At 51.4% G+C, this 13,863-nt stretch overlaps 5 protein-coding genes across 5 annotated transcripts, besides 1 other annotated feature; 2 read left to right on the forward strand and 3 right to left on the reverse strand.

Moving 5' to 3' along the window:
• Positions 1-13,863: part of a sequence feature (contig 1.103 1882..69272(-1)) that runs on past both edges of the window.
• On the reverse strand, positions 884-3,696 carry faa4 (long-chain fatty acid-CoA ligase FAA1; the record flags this gene model as incomplete). Its single annotated transcript, XM_050612215.1, has 5 exons — positions 884-1,464; positions 1,517-2,661; positions 2,710-3,105; positions 3,178-3,203; positions 3,257-3,696. 5 exons carry the CDS (start codon positions 3,694-3,696, stop codon positions 1,375-1,377), a joined length of 2,097 nt encoding a protein of 698 aa, XP_050467026.1. The 3' UTR covers positions 884-1,374.
• Positions 4,927-6,045, forward strand: ANIA_06013 (S-adenosylmethionine-dependent RMK5p-like methyltransferase; the record flags this gene model as incomplete). Its single annotated transcript, XM_658525.1, has 3 exons — positions 4,927-4,987; positions 5,061-5,222; positions 5,285-6,045. 3 exons carry the CDS (start codon positions 4,927-4,929, stop codon positions 6,043-6,045), a joined length of 984 nt encoding a protein of 327 aa, XP_663617.1.
• Positions 6,388-8,335, reverse strand: ANIA_06012 (uncharacterized protein; the record flags this gene model as incomplete). The annotated part of the gene is made up of 3 exons (XM_658524.2): positions 8,123-8,335; positions 7,443-7,849; positions 6,388-7,380 (listed from the first exon to the last, which is right to left on the reverse strand). The coding sequence occupies exons 2-3, from the start codon at positions 7,836-7,838 to the stop codon at positions 6,388-6,390; spliced, it is 1,389 nt and encodes a 462-aa protein (XP_663616.1). The 5' UTR covers positions 7,839-7,849; positions 8,123-8,335.
• ANIA_06011 (uncharacterized protein) lies at positions 9,253-9,576 on the forward strand (the record flags this gene model as incomplete). The annotated part of the gene is made up of 2 exons (XM_658523.2): positions 9,253-9,467; positions 9,549-9,576. The coding sequence occupies exons 1-2, from the start codon at positions 9,403-9,405 to the stop codon at positions 9,574-9,576; spliced, it is 93 nt and encodes a 30-aa protein (XP_663615.1). The 5' UTR covers positions 9,253-9,402.
• ANIA_06010 (Hsp70 family ATPase sgdE) lies at positions 10,704-13,356 on the reverse strand. The gene is made up of 3 exons (XM_658522.2): positions 13,180-13,356; positions 12,938-13,121; positions 10,704-12,875 (listed from the first exon to the last, which is right to left on the reverse strand). Exons 1-3 carry the CDS (start codon positions 13,204-13,206, stop codon positions 11,086-11,088), a joined length of 2,001 nt encoding a protein of 666 aa, XP_663614.1. The 5' UTR covers positions 13,207-13,356; the 3' UTR covers positions 10,704-11,085.

Genomic DNA, 13,863 nt, shown 5'->3' on the forward strand with positions numbered 1-13,863 from the left:
TTAGGCGAGCCGTTGAAGCCGGGTTCTCAAAGACACCTGTGATAGCCTGCCCATCACATCTTGAGACCAAGCCAGAAAGTCTTCCCAAATGAGATTTGACAAACACTGACCCAGCATCCAAGCTCCAGAGACACTTTCATCATCTTCCACTCGCAAGCAGCAGTAGTCTCCCCGTCAACCCACACTTCCCTACTCTCTCTTTCTTCCTTCCCAAGATTTTATGTCCATAACATGAAACCCAACCCAACCATCTCAGCTCAACTCTTTCGCGAGCGGCTCCTTTGACGGTCCCGGAGAAAATCAGTCTCAATCCTTCTCCACTCTGGAAACCCGAATCGCCAGCTTCCGGTCAAGCGCCGCCTTCTCCTCCTCCGTAAGGAACCATTCCCATCGCCTGCTCGACTTGGGAGGATGTCCAAAGCCCAATCGACGCCCACACCATGACTCCGACACCAAATATCGCGCGCGTCTTGGGCGAGAGGGATTTGTAGGAGCTGTATATAAAGTTGCTCAATCAGTCAGTCGAATCAATACAAGATTTCTTTTTTGCAAAGTGCTTGTTCGTACTGAGACACGCAAGAGCGAGAGGCGAATCGGAAATTGGGGGAAAGTGCGGGAGTCAGCTGGAGCTTGAACAGGGCATACTGACTTCCAGAGAGACATCTTGTATTGTGTAATCAGGCTGCGTCCGCCAGAAATCTTGTAGTCCTAGGTTCCAGAAAACAGCCCTTGTAGGGGAATATAAACCTGAACGTACTTCGTAATCCAGGTGAAAGCGGCTTAGGTCGATGTTCCTTAATCGTTGGTTGTACTCAATAGTGCCGGTCTCCTCCGCCTTCTTGTTAGAGCTTGATACAACATCCCATTACCGACTCATCCTATGATTATTATGATCGCTGTATATGCTATGTGACTGGCTAGCTTACATAAATGTAAAAGGGTTGTATAGAGGATATGTATATCAATGCTATCAGCCAAACAACCTAGCGTACCGCGTAAAGAAGGTACCTAATCTGATGTCCAATGGACAAGACTGAACTGGGCATAGGTTTTATACCGAGACAGCGCGACAGGAGTCATGATACTGAGATAACAATCATAGCAGTACAGGGGCATAGCATACAGAGCGCAGGAAACAGAGCAGGACAGTCTCGAGAAGAGGATAAGAATTGGAACCATACATTGTAACTAATAGGAGAAATAGACAAAGAGGTATATCGAAGACGGTAAGCAGGGATCAGTTCATGGCGTGCGTGGGCACATCATGGCAACGTTAGTAATCGTCAACATCAACATATGCTCGCACGCTCACTGTTTCGCTTGCTGGCATGATAGGCAAATCGAGGGTATATTCAACGGAAAGAATCGCCACAATTATTTCTTTCCATAAGCACGGTCAATGTCCTTGTGGTACCTGTTGATAATCTTCTTGCGTTGGAGCTTTTGAGCGGCGGTCATGAAGCCCTGTTGGATGTTAGTTACGTCCTGAAACAAAGCGAGAGAAGAAAAGACGTACGTTCTGAGGAGTCCACTCCTCATCAGAAAGGACAACACCGTTGATAATCTCAATGCCCTTGAGGCCGCTAGCACGACCGGCAGTCTGGAGCTGCTTGAGGACAATAGACTTGAGCTTCTCGTTGTGCACGAGGGTTTCTACAGAGTCACCCTCAATACCGTTCTCGCTCGCAATCTTCTTCAAAGCAATTTCCACTGGAACAATGATGGCAATAGGCTTGTCCTGGTCTTCGGCTGCGTAGACGCAGATGTTGCCAACGATAGGAGAAGATCGGTAGACGGACTCGAGCTTCTCGAGAGCAATGTACTCGCCATTTTGCGTTTTCACAAGGTTTTTCTTGCGGTCGATGATTTTGAGGTGGCCATTCTTGTCAAATTCACCGATATCACCGGTCATGAACCATCCTCCCTCGGCATATGCTGCCTTGGTCTCCTCCTCATTCTTGAAATAGTGTGTTGACACACTGCCTCCCCGGATCCAGATCTCTCCCTGAGGAGGATTGTTCTTTGTGAAGTACCCGGCATCCGCGAAGTCAACCAGTTTGACTTCAATGCAGGCGGGGATTTCACCAAGAGCATTCGGGTTCCACGCTCCAGGGTCATTCAAGGCGCCCATGGCCGAAGTCTCAGTCAGACCATAGCCGCTAATCATAGGAGCGATGGCCATGGACAGGAACTTCTGCGTCTCCTTGGACACAGGACCACCACCGTTCATGACGACACGCAGACGGCCACCGGTTGCATCCTTCAATTTGCGGAAGATCACATTATCGAGAAACCAGGCACCCATGCTTGCGCCGGGGAAACCAGTGGACATCAGGAAGTTCTTGGCAGACAAAGCGCCCCAGAACAGGCCCTTCACAAGAGCGCTGTTCTTGTTCAGGTTATTCAGAACACCCTTCTTTACAGACTCCCAAACTGCGGGAACACCCACAAGGATGGTAGGTCGGAACTCGCGGATATCACCCTTGCAGTTACGCATGGAAGCATCGGAAAGCGTGCGTGGGTTTCCGTAACCCATGGTACCGCCCCAGAAGAGACACAGGTTCTCAAACATGAATTCAAGAATATGCGACTGGGGGAGATACGTGAGCAACGCGTCCGATGGGCCGACGTACGGTCCGATGATAGCGTCAACGCCCGCCACTATTCATATTAGCTCGCGCATTCTCATCATCTGATTGGGTGACGTACTCGCAGCAACGACATTCGCGTGAGTGAGTGGAACGCCCTTTGGCGGGCCAGTAGAGCCAGATGTGTACATAATGCAGCACAGGTCTTCCGGAGCCGGGGGCACGGGGTCGTAATGATTTTCCTCTCCCAGCTTCCGCAAGTCCTCGAAGCTCAAAATGTTGAGATGGCTGAACTCGGTCTTCAACCGGTCCATATCCTCCTGTTTGAGTTCCTCGTCGGAATTCCAAATAACATGTTTGATAGATTTCGCTCGGTCCAAAACATTCGTGAGAGATTTGATGAGGGTGGGATCCAGGAAAATAGCATCGCTTTCGGTCTGCACAATAGAATGCGCCAATCCCTCCTCGCCAAGGGTATCGTACGCGGTAACGACAGTCAGGGACTGGGATGCGGAACCTATTTAGCAACCAGTCAGACCTGCGCGGTACGTTTTACCTTTACTGAAGTTGGGGAATCTCGAATACGAACCGTGAGACATCGCCAGCCAGTTTGCGCTGCAAAACCCAACGTCAGCTTTCACGCCAAGCTCCACAACAATTACACATACCTCGTTGCGCCATAGAGGTGAACCTTATCGCCCTTGTTCAGACCAATTTTTCGCAACCCCTTACCGAGCTCGAGCGCCAGCGTCTCATACTCGATAAAACTTTTGTAAGAGTAGGGCCCCTTCTCAAAGTACGTCCACTGCTTGTCAACCTCCTGCTCGACTCCATCAATAACCTTCTTGACCTTCTTGGTCTCGATGTGGGTCTTGATGAGCCGACGGCTGGCAACAGCTTTGGCGTTGCCATAGCTGCGCGCCGCCCAGCGGAAGGCGTCATAGGTGGTCGCCAGGTCCTCGGCAGGTCTTAAAAGGAGGCCATCCTTAGCCCTGGGGTGGCGCCGCGGTACGGTCTCTCCGGGGACGGGCTCAACACCAGGGGCTTCCACGGTGAAGGGACCCTTTTTGCTCATGCGCGGGTAGACTACGCTGCCGTCTTTCGTCATTTTGCAGTTTCCAGCCGGGGAAAAAGACAACGAAAAAGATTAGATTCTGAAGCGGGTTTCAAAAAAACGGTCAGAGTTGGCGAGAAATCAAAATAACACTTGCGTAACGTACAGGTGGCAGCTCAGCTATGGCGTTCCCAGGTTCAGGAGCAGAAACTGACGGAAGCTGCGACGGGGAGAGTTGAGGAAATGCGGGGAGACGGACGCAGACGGTTCTTAAGGAGAGCCGCGGGGAAAGGAACGGCTAAGGAACTAGCACGTAGGCCTAAGGAAGGTTTAATGAAGCCGTGTCTCGTGGGGAGAGGTGAGAGGTAAAAGGTCAGAGGTGGCTGGACTGGCCGCGGGCAATGAAGTCACTCCGGTCGCTTTGCATAGCCGCACCAAAGTGCTTCCGGTAAGTTGCAACGGGCTCCTTCCTTGGAAAGCTGTCGGTTCAATTACGGTTCGATTATTTGATTCGGTGCTATGCAACCAGAGGTACAAGCGCTAATTTCATTTCAATACACAATAGCCAGCTTCCGCTATTCATCCTGTACTGCCATTCATATTGTCTCGCTACTCAGTGTTTTGGTCTTGTTCGAACTGTGTCCAACAGCGTACAGAGCACAGACACAGCAGGCACAGGACAATGAATGCATGTCTCTGGCTACACCACGGCACCGCCCAGAAAGCCCAGAAACTCTGTCATTTAAATTGAGATGCCAGGTGCCGCGGTACACTCAGACACATACCCCGGTCTTGAGCTTCTGATTCTCGCTCGTATTCAGGTCCCTGAGCGCATCTCATTTGCACCAGGCTTCTGTTGGGATTTTAGCCCCAACGCCGTCTCGAACCGTGCTAGGCGGATGATCGTCGGAGCTCTGTCAGAAATTGAAATGACTTTGATGGCGCCTCTTATCGCCAGAACACGGAATAAATTCTAATGAACGCCGATGCACTTTTTTTGGTTTTCAGAACTCTCTTATAATCTGACCCCGTTAAGCCTGCTGCCACAACACCCGGTGCCAGATGGCGACGCGATGCTGTCCGTTCGTAGGGTCACGTGATAAACGAGCTTCCATCTTCCCCACACTAGAACAAGCCAATCACAGAATCTCGCTTTTTCAACCCTGGGAGGAAAAAGTTTCACTTTGACCTAATCTATGTCGCAAGAGAGCTCATAGCCGTCATCGTTCACTAGTAGCTGAAGTGGTTACAGGGCTATTCGCCGAGCTCGACGTAGTCAACAAAATGGGTGACCTAATCAGCTTCCTATCCACCATTGGCCAAGAGGTCGAAGACGCCGACGAGGGTACGTCACAGTCGACCTGGGCTCTGTAGCACTATTCCCAAAAACGGTAGTTGATCAATAAATGGAACTCTAGAATCCTTTCTCCTCTTCTCCCAAGACATCCCCTCCTCAAACCTCGGCTTCGTTGACTCGAAGGCGTCAACCGTCCAGATCACCGTCCACGAGCGCGAGTACACTGTCCACCAATCGCCCACATTACTCTCGTCGTCTCGTGCTGGCGGGACAACCGGTGCAGGTATGTGCCCGTCCAACCTTGGGCGCTTTTACGTATATGACGATGCTCATGAATTGTGCCAGTGTTATGGAAAATCACGCCCCTTTTCGCCTCCTGGGTCTCGAACACAACCAATCCGTTCTGGACAGACAACGTCCTCACGTCCGCTTCGACAATTGTCGAGTTGGGATGCGGGATATCCGCCCTTACAGCGCTTGCGCTCTCGCCTCTCCTTGAACCTGAAAGCAACGGGGATGGGCATTATATCGCCACCGACCAGGAATATGTTCATCGGCTCTTCCGGCAGAATTTGCAGAGTAATCCTCCAAAACCTCAACGGACCCAGGCTTCATCGAATCAAGGTAGGAAGGGGAAGAGAGGACAGAAGGCTTCAGCGTCATCGTCAATTCAGGGCGATACCGCCCACTCGCATTCGAACATCACGTTCACGGCCCTGGATTGGGAGACCGATCACCCAGAGACACTGAAGGCGCAGGTTGTCCGGGAGGGAGGACAACAGGAGGAAACGGACGATCCTGGCTTTGACCTCCTACTCTCCTGCGACTGTATCTATAACGAAGCACTGATTGCCCCGTATGTGCGCACGTGTGCCGAGATTGCGCGGCTAAGACCTTCTCCGTCAACGTCCACGGGGATTGGGACTGCGCGGAAGCCAACGGTATGCGTCGTCGCACAGCAGCAGCGTTCACCTGATGTGTTTGAGGCGTGGCTGCGGGAGACGATGCGGTATTTCAGGGTTTACAGACTTAATGACGATGTCCTCGGGGAGAGTTTGGGCGTGGGTAGTGGGTATTTGGTGCATGGGCTTGTTTTAAAAGATTAAGATACCCGTAATTCATCAAGTATATGATGCATTATCTTTCGGACAGCAGAGCATCGCTCAGTTACAGCATGGAACGGAATGGGCGTCTATAAACATTATTTATTAAAGATGGAAGCTACTTAGGAGATCCACCTGGTATACCGTAACAATAGGGTATGTACTATCGACACAGAAGCCCAGCATGCTCACGCTCCGTTCAACTCAGCCCAGCAAGATAATGCAAAGTCGACAACAATGCAACGCAACGCAATGCAACCGTCAAGTTAGACAAACAGGTGTTTCACGTATGTATGTATAGATAGTGCCGTATGTGGGTGTAGCAAGATCAAACTTGAACCGTGTTCATTTCGCCTCTGTGTTTTCCTTATTTTCGCCCAGCTCGCCTTTGAGCTTCAGCTCTCGCGCTTTTAGCTCTGCTTCTTCCGGCGTCGTGGGCTCCATTTTCGAGATGGTGTTGTAGAGGGGAGGGAAGGGGGAGTGATCGTGTTCCCGGAGGGCAGGTCCCGTTTCAGGCTCACGGTCAATGATGGAAGAAATCGACTGCCGCGTGGAGCTGTTCGTCTTGGGGGGTGCGGGTGCCGCTACCGGCGGTTGTTCCTCGGCCGGCGTGAGGAGAGCTCCGGGGGGAGGAAGCGGTCTGTCTGTGGCCTCGGTCTTGACTACCGAGTGGCCGGGGCTCTCATCGTCCGATCCGGTATAGTACTCGTTGTCCTGAGGATACACCTCCGGATCCGTTGGCGCAGAGTCGACTCGGCTTTCCTCTGTTGAGGCGCGGTGGCGCGCGGAAACAGGTGGAAGGGGAGCGGCGGGGTCGTAAACAACGCCGCAGACCTCGAGAGCCCGGGACTGGCTGCCTAGGCTACGATCTTTGTGCTTCTTGGTGAGATGGCACATAAAGCCATGGAGCGTTACGAAGTCGGCCTTGCCGCAGCCGGCCACCGGGCATGTGAGGTAAACCAGGCTGCCGTCTGAAGGACGCTTCCAGAGAGCCCGTCCAGTGGGGTCATGTGCTGCCGGTCGTCCGTGGCGCTCGCCCCAGGCTTCCACGTTCTTGATAGTGTATTTCTGCTTCCGTCGAATCGAACCGTTGCCCGTGGAATCGTGGTGCATATGTTGCGGATGAGGTGGTTGAGGAATATGTGCTTGCGGCGGTGGGGGAGGAGCGATATTTCGGGGTTCTTGGGGTTTCTGTTGCTGGAGAAAGGCGAGTGTGGTGGCCGCATTTGTCTCTGACAAACGGCGCGGCGGCGTGGGACGGAGGGGAGGAGATTCAACGCTTGAATTATAAAGGCCCATGGATTCCCGCTTCAGTCGTTTCCGTTGCCTACGCAGTTCCTATAAAAATAGATCGCGGGTCAGAATGGGCTCTTTAAGTCGAAGATTCGCGTTTACCATACCTCTTCCTCTACCTCGGCGCTCTCGGTCATCCTACGGAATTCTTCATCCTCTCGCTTTCGAATAGCAAGTAAGTGGCTACGGGCTGCCATCCGAGCGGCTTCCTCATGTTCCAGTTGCCTCAGGCGAGCCTCGATGTGATCTATACTAGCTAGGTTCGGCGTCGGGGGCCCTGGAGGGCCGGAAGGCATTGACGGGGCTTGCTCTTGCATCGGCGGTGGTGGGAAATGACGATAGGGCTGATGGCCATGCATCATGGCCTCCGTGGGCCCTGGCTGGCCAGGGTTCATGGCAATGGGGTGAAACCGCGGCAGACTCATGTTGACATGGTGGCTAGAGACGCTGCCGTTCATGCCATTCTCATGCACTGGAGGCACTGGAGGTGCAGCAACGGTCATGGCGAGGGCGACTAGGGTGCAGCACGAGGTTAGTGGACTGCGTTGAATTGGTTCTAATAATCAGTATAGAAGATATACAACTGCAGATAGAGGAAACTTGTAGCTGAAGAGAGCAGTGAACTGGGGGAGATGAACAAAAGAAAGCGGAGAGGGACAGCCCGGGGGATCAAGACTTGACAGGTCGAGCGGGATAAGACAGTGTGGGAAGCTGATAACCCAAGAGGGAACCAGGAGGGGAAACTTGGTGGCAAGCTGGATGAATTAGATGAATTGGATGTACTTACATGAAGCGAGTAAAAGTATTGAAGATGTCGCTTGGCTTCTCGGCTGTCACTCTCAGACCAGGAAGAGAAAAACAAAGAGACTAGCGCGCTGCACTTTGCCCGTTTAACGTTTTTTTTTCTTTCGTTGCGCTTAAGAGAAGACTAGGAGGATTTCCAATCCCGGGTCTTCTCTTGCAATGGTCAGTGGCCACGCAAGGGGATTTATTGATGCGGGTTGGATCCTACTGGACGGCAGCTGTATGGATCGAGGAGAGGAACGCAAGCAGAAGCAGAGGGAAAAGGCAGAGAAATAGTCACGAAAAAGAGACCCTTTGCCAAGGAAGTCTCGAGTTGAGAGGATCTTGGACTAGCACAGCTAGCAGGCCAGTGGGATTCTGCGGTCAAACAAGCCATGGAATCAAATGGACAGAATCGGCACTGGAAGCTGCACTAGTGAGGGCCGGTATCAGATGTAGTAATAATTGTCAATATCCATAATATCCATGCTATCTACACCGTTCCTTATGCACCATTCTATTCTTTAACACCTGCGGTCCTGCAGGCTACACTGACACAGGACCTCAAATTTTGAATGATAAGGATCATCAACACTGTGCCCGTGACGGTGCGACTGAATATTAATCTCTGCTCGATACTGGGACTGACAATTGTTGACTTTTCCATTCTTCCCCACTTGAATTCTGACCCTGTTATTGCCAGACGAATTGTGTGGTCTACTGGCTCTAATAGGGGCGCTTGATGGATCGGAAACCCACTCCTGCCGCACTAGTGACAAACACAGTCATCTCAACAATGTACCTAGAATCAGCTGGGCCAAAGTCACCCCTTGGTCTAGTCAAAGATACCTGAGTGTCAATAAAAACCGTAAAAGATCCATCATCCAGTGAAGAATGGGTTGGTGTCTGAGAGCAAACAAGCCAACCAGAACATCGCTCATAGGCAGATCAACAAGCGTGTCGAGCCAGGTCTTTTAGCGATTCTGCTACAATCTGGCTTATTTATTTTTAGTTTAGTGGCATTCGGCCAATGGGAAGCAACTGATCTACTGGCATTGTGTAACACTTTAAATGAGAGGGAGAACTGGTCTGCGGTTTCAATTGTGTGTCTGCGTCTTGGGTCAGGGAGGCTTAGGCTTAGGCTTAGGCTTAGTTCGAATCTCTAACAGAATCTAACAGAGTCTAACAGAGTCATGCATATGTGGAGTGCAGAATTCAGAATCAGCCCGGGTCTTACAGAGTCGGACTGAAGCAAGGTCCAAAATTGATCCTTCGAGAATCCAAATGAATCAAAATCACGATAAACAGATCCAAAACACGGGACACAAAGTCTGGAAGACTAGTACTTTGTATGTATCACTCAGGTAGACTAAATATGATTGTGTACCAAAAAATCATCCCGGTGGGGAACACCACACAATCAAATTCAGCCAGGGCAGAGTCAGCAGAGTCAGTTGATTATTACTATTATTACTATTGATTGATCAGCGAATTAATTCTCAGGACCAGTAGTGTGGCACGAGGGACTTATCCTGATTGCCCAACGGTCATTCCGTTACATTGTTTCTCCAACTTCAGATATGATGAGGCGGTCCCGACGCCTTCTCGTCGTCATTCTGCGCTTGGCTTGTGGTCTAGGTTTGGAGCTCGGTGTTTGGGCTCATAATTGTGCATTTGTGTACAATCATGATTTGCTCCTGGGCTGCATTGTCTCTGCACCTCTCCCAGTGGAGAAGGGCCACGGCTGTACGCTGCCGATAAGAGTACTCTAGAGTAGAGCCGGAAGTACCCTAGGATTGGCAGCCAGAATAACATCAATATTGCTCGCATACTATTGTTTGCGGGCGTATTACGACGCTGCTATACTTTTCTGCAAAGTACCTGTCTATCCAGGTTCGAAGATTGATGAGCCAATGGCCGTCGACGGCCACCTGACCTCAGTGGGCGGTAAGGTCCTTATTTCGCAAAATTGCGTCATGTCTTGGGTTCAATCCAACAAATTCCATGAGAATGACAAGTCCAAAACCTCAAAGTATCGCATTCAATTCTCAACTGCCTCTCTTCCGCCCACTGAGTAACGTAGGACCCATCCATGCACTGACTGCACCTCACCCTGTGAGTTTTACCCGGGCAGTTTCCCAGAGTCGCGGGCCATCTCATAGGTCGTGGTGCACATTCTAACGGGAAATGCTTCAGGATCGAACAGGAGTGGACTATCGGGATTTGCACTAAACTATCCCCAGAGCCCAAACAAGAATTGTTGGGTACAAGCCCACTTGGATCTGTGGATGTTGGGTTGATTTGGACAGCTGGCAGACCAGCACAACAACATAGTAGAGCCTAGAAGTATCCAGAGCGGCTGATGGAGCTAACTGACCGCGCAAGCTCCGGTTGAAATTGAGGTACGGTAGGGATCCGACTTGTCAGGCATGAACCAGATATTGTGGCCAGCATGGTGAGGCGTTGAGGCGCCGAGACTCGAGCATCCATCTCTGCTGGATTTCTGCTCCAAAGCGCATTACTGGCTACCTTGCCTTGTCTGGGCCTCAAAACTACGGCTACGATTACAGCGAAATCCAAGTTTTGTTAAATCGAGAGGAGAATTTCCTATTCTATTATCTCACATGCTCCAAGCCCACCACATCATGCTTGCTTTTGTGGTCCCAAAGCCGTAATGTCATTAAGTTACAAATTGTAGGCAAACCCGCTGTCCCATCCAATGGTTGCTCCCCGAATAAATCAGTATGCTTGCCCGATCAAAGGGTATGAAGCCAGGCGGGAAAAAGAGTAAAGACGATCAAACACCCGTACACCGAGACGAGGGCACATCAAACAACCCTATCAGTATGTATACACAAAATGCGGAAATAAAAGGAGATCATATCTAAAAAAAAACAGTAGGGAAATGGTAGAAAATACAATGACAAACCATGCAGTTGCGCATGACTGTCAATCATGATGGTACATTTAGGGCTTGTTCTCACCCTGGCCGGTCTCGCCCTGGTTGGGCTGCTGCTGCTGCTCAGACTGGGCCTTGTGCATCTTGTCGAAGAGGGTCAAGCTGGCAGTCTGGAGCTCATCGGTCTTCTGCTTGAGCTCCTCAGCGGTAGCAGCGACTTCACCAGACTGGTTCTTGGCAACGAATTCACGGAGGGTGTTGATCTTCTCACGGATCTGCTCAGCCTCAGCCTTGTCAAGACGGTCCTCGAATTCCTTGAGAGCCTTCTCAGTGTCGTTCAGGACGCTGTCGGCACGGTTGGCAGCCTCAATGGCCGCCTTGCGCTCCTTGTCCTGAGCACCATACTTCTCAGCATCCTCAACCATGGACTGGATCTCGGCGTCGGAGAGACCGGAGCCAGAGGCAATGGTGATGGACTGGTCCTTGTTGGTGGACTTGTCCTTCGCGTGGACGTGGACAATGGAGTCAGCGTCAATGTCGAAGGTGACCTCGATCTGAGGGACACCACGGTGGGCAGGAGGAATGCCAACAAGCTGGAAGTTTCCAAGGAGCTTGTTGTCCTTGACAAGCTCACGCTCACCCTGGAAGACCTTGATCTCGACGGCAGTCTGGAAGTCAGCAGCAGTAGAGAAGGTCTGCGACTTCTTGGTAGGGATGGTAGTGTTGCGGTTGATCAGACGAGTGAAGACACCACCGAGAGTCTCAATACCGAGAGACAGAGGGGTGACGTCGAGGAGAAGAACGTCAGTAACCTCACCGGCAAGGACAGCACCCTGGATCGCAGCACCAATGGCAACAGCCTCATCGGGGTTGACGGACTTAGCGGGCTCACGACCGAACAGAGACTTAACAGACTCAGTGACCTTGGGCATACGGGTCATACCACCGACGAGGATGATGTCCTGAACCTCGCTGGACTGGAGGTTGGCGTCCTTAAGGGCCTTGCGCACGGGGTCAACAGTGCGGCTGATGAGAGGCTCAACAAGAGACTCGAGCTGAGCACGGGTCATCTTGAGGTTGATGTGCTTAGCACCGCTGGCATCAGCAGTGATGAAAGGAAGGTTGATCTCAGTCTGGAGAGAAGAAGACAGCTCAATCTTGGCCTTCTCAGCAGCCTCACGAATACGCTGGATAGCCATGCGGTCGTTGGAAAGGTCGAGGCCAGACTCCTTCTTGAACTGCTGAACAATGTGGCGCACAAGGCTGATATCGAAGTCCTCACCACCAAGGTGGGTGTCACCGTTCGTGGACTTAACCTCGAAAACACCCTTCTGAATTTCGAGAACGGAGATATCGAAGGTACCACCACCAAGATCGTAGACGGCGACAACGCGGTCAGCCTCCTTCTCAAGACCGTAAGCAAGGGCAGCGGCGGTGGGTTCGTTAACGACACGGAGGACGTTGAGACCGGCGATCTGACCGGCGTCCTTGGTGGCCTGACGCTGGGAGTCGTTGAAGTAGGCAGGGACAGTAACAACAGCATTCTTGACGGGCTTGCTGAGGTAGTTCTCAGCGGTCTCCTTCATCTTGCCCAGAACGAAACCACCGATCTGGGCAGGAGAGTACTTCTCTCCGCGAGCCTCAACCCAGGCATCACCATTGGTGTGCTGGACGATCTTGTAGGGGACCTCCTTGATATCACGCTGGACCTCAGCATCGGTGAACTTACGACCGATAAGACGCTTGGTGGCGAACAGAGTGTTTTCAGGGTTGACAACAGCCTGGCGCTTGGCGGCAATACCGACGAGACGCTCGCCGTCCTGGGCGAAAGCGACAACGGAGGGTGTTGTGCGGGCACCTTTTTATTATTAGCCATCGCTCAGTACTGGTGAAAAGGAATATAAGCTTGTCGCCACTCACCTTCAGCGTTCTCAATGATCTTGGGGGTCTTGCCCTCCATGACAGCAACAGCAGAGTTGGTGGTACCCAAGTCAATACCGATGACCTGGCCCTTCACCTTCTCCTCTGTTGAGTTCCATCTCCGGGCAGCTGTGCTGGGAAGTCTGAAAGCAGGAGCACGAGCAAAGGGGGCAGTGCGCGGCAGCTGGAAAAGAGTCAGCTTCAAGATCGTGGTTTGCAGCTATACAGGGGCTAAATCATACCGCGCGTGAGAGACGGGATGACAGCATTGTGACGGGATTAAGAGCAGAAAGGACAAATAATAGAATAATACAGTAATTAGAATGACTATGGGACACACTCCAATCGATTCAATCGAGAGGAAAGAGAGATGGATAGGAAGGGGTAGGGGTATAAGATGGAGGATGGAGAGAGAAAGAGTTTTTTTTGGCTTTAAGAATCTGGAGGAAGGGAAACGGCAAGGAAAACCTTAAGAGGACAGCCCGGAGAGCTTCGGGCCGTGGACGAGCAGCTATGAACTAGGCCTGAAAAGGGCGAAGCCTGAGGAAACTCATGGAAATGATCAGTCAATTTAGCCAATAGGAAACATCGAACTGAGCTACACTGGCCCATTTCATGGGGCTGATCTTGCAGTTCTACGACTTCAATTACGGTGTAGATCTAGTCTAGCATCTTCCAGTTTGGTCGAAAGGAAAGGCGACCTGTTCAAGCTCTGCAGAGAGGCCATGAGCTACAAGATATCTCATCATCCCTATTGCAGCATTCCATGGTCCGTTTTCAATATGAAAGTGCATATTGTGTCCACGTGACCAGTTACAGCATTACGAGCTTCCGACCGAGGCTTGCCGCCTCGCTCCGCTATAGCCGGTAGACATCAAGGAAGCCACTTCTTTGTCGCCACTGAAGAATATGAAGAGGCAAGGTCA

Source organism: Aspergillus nidulans, chromosome I (genome assembly GCF_000011425.1).
Source record: "Aspergillus nidulans FGSC A4 chromosome I".
Taxonomy (NCBI): domain Eukaryota; kingdom Fungi; phylum Ascomycota; class Eurotiomycetes; order Eurotiales; family Aspergillaceae; genus Aspergillus; species Aspergillus nidulans.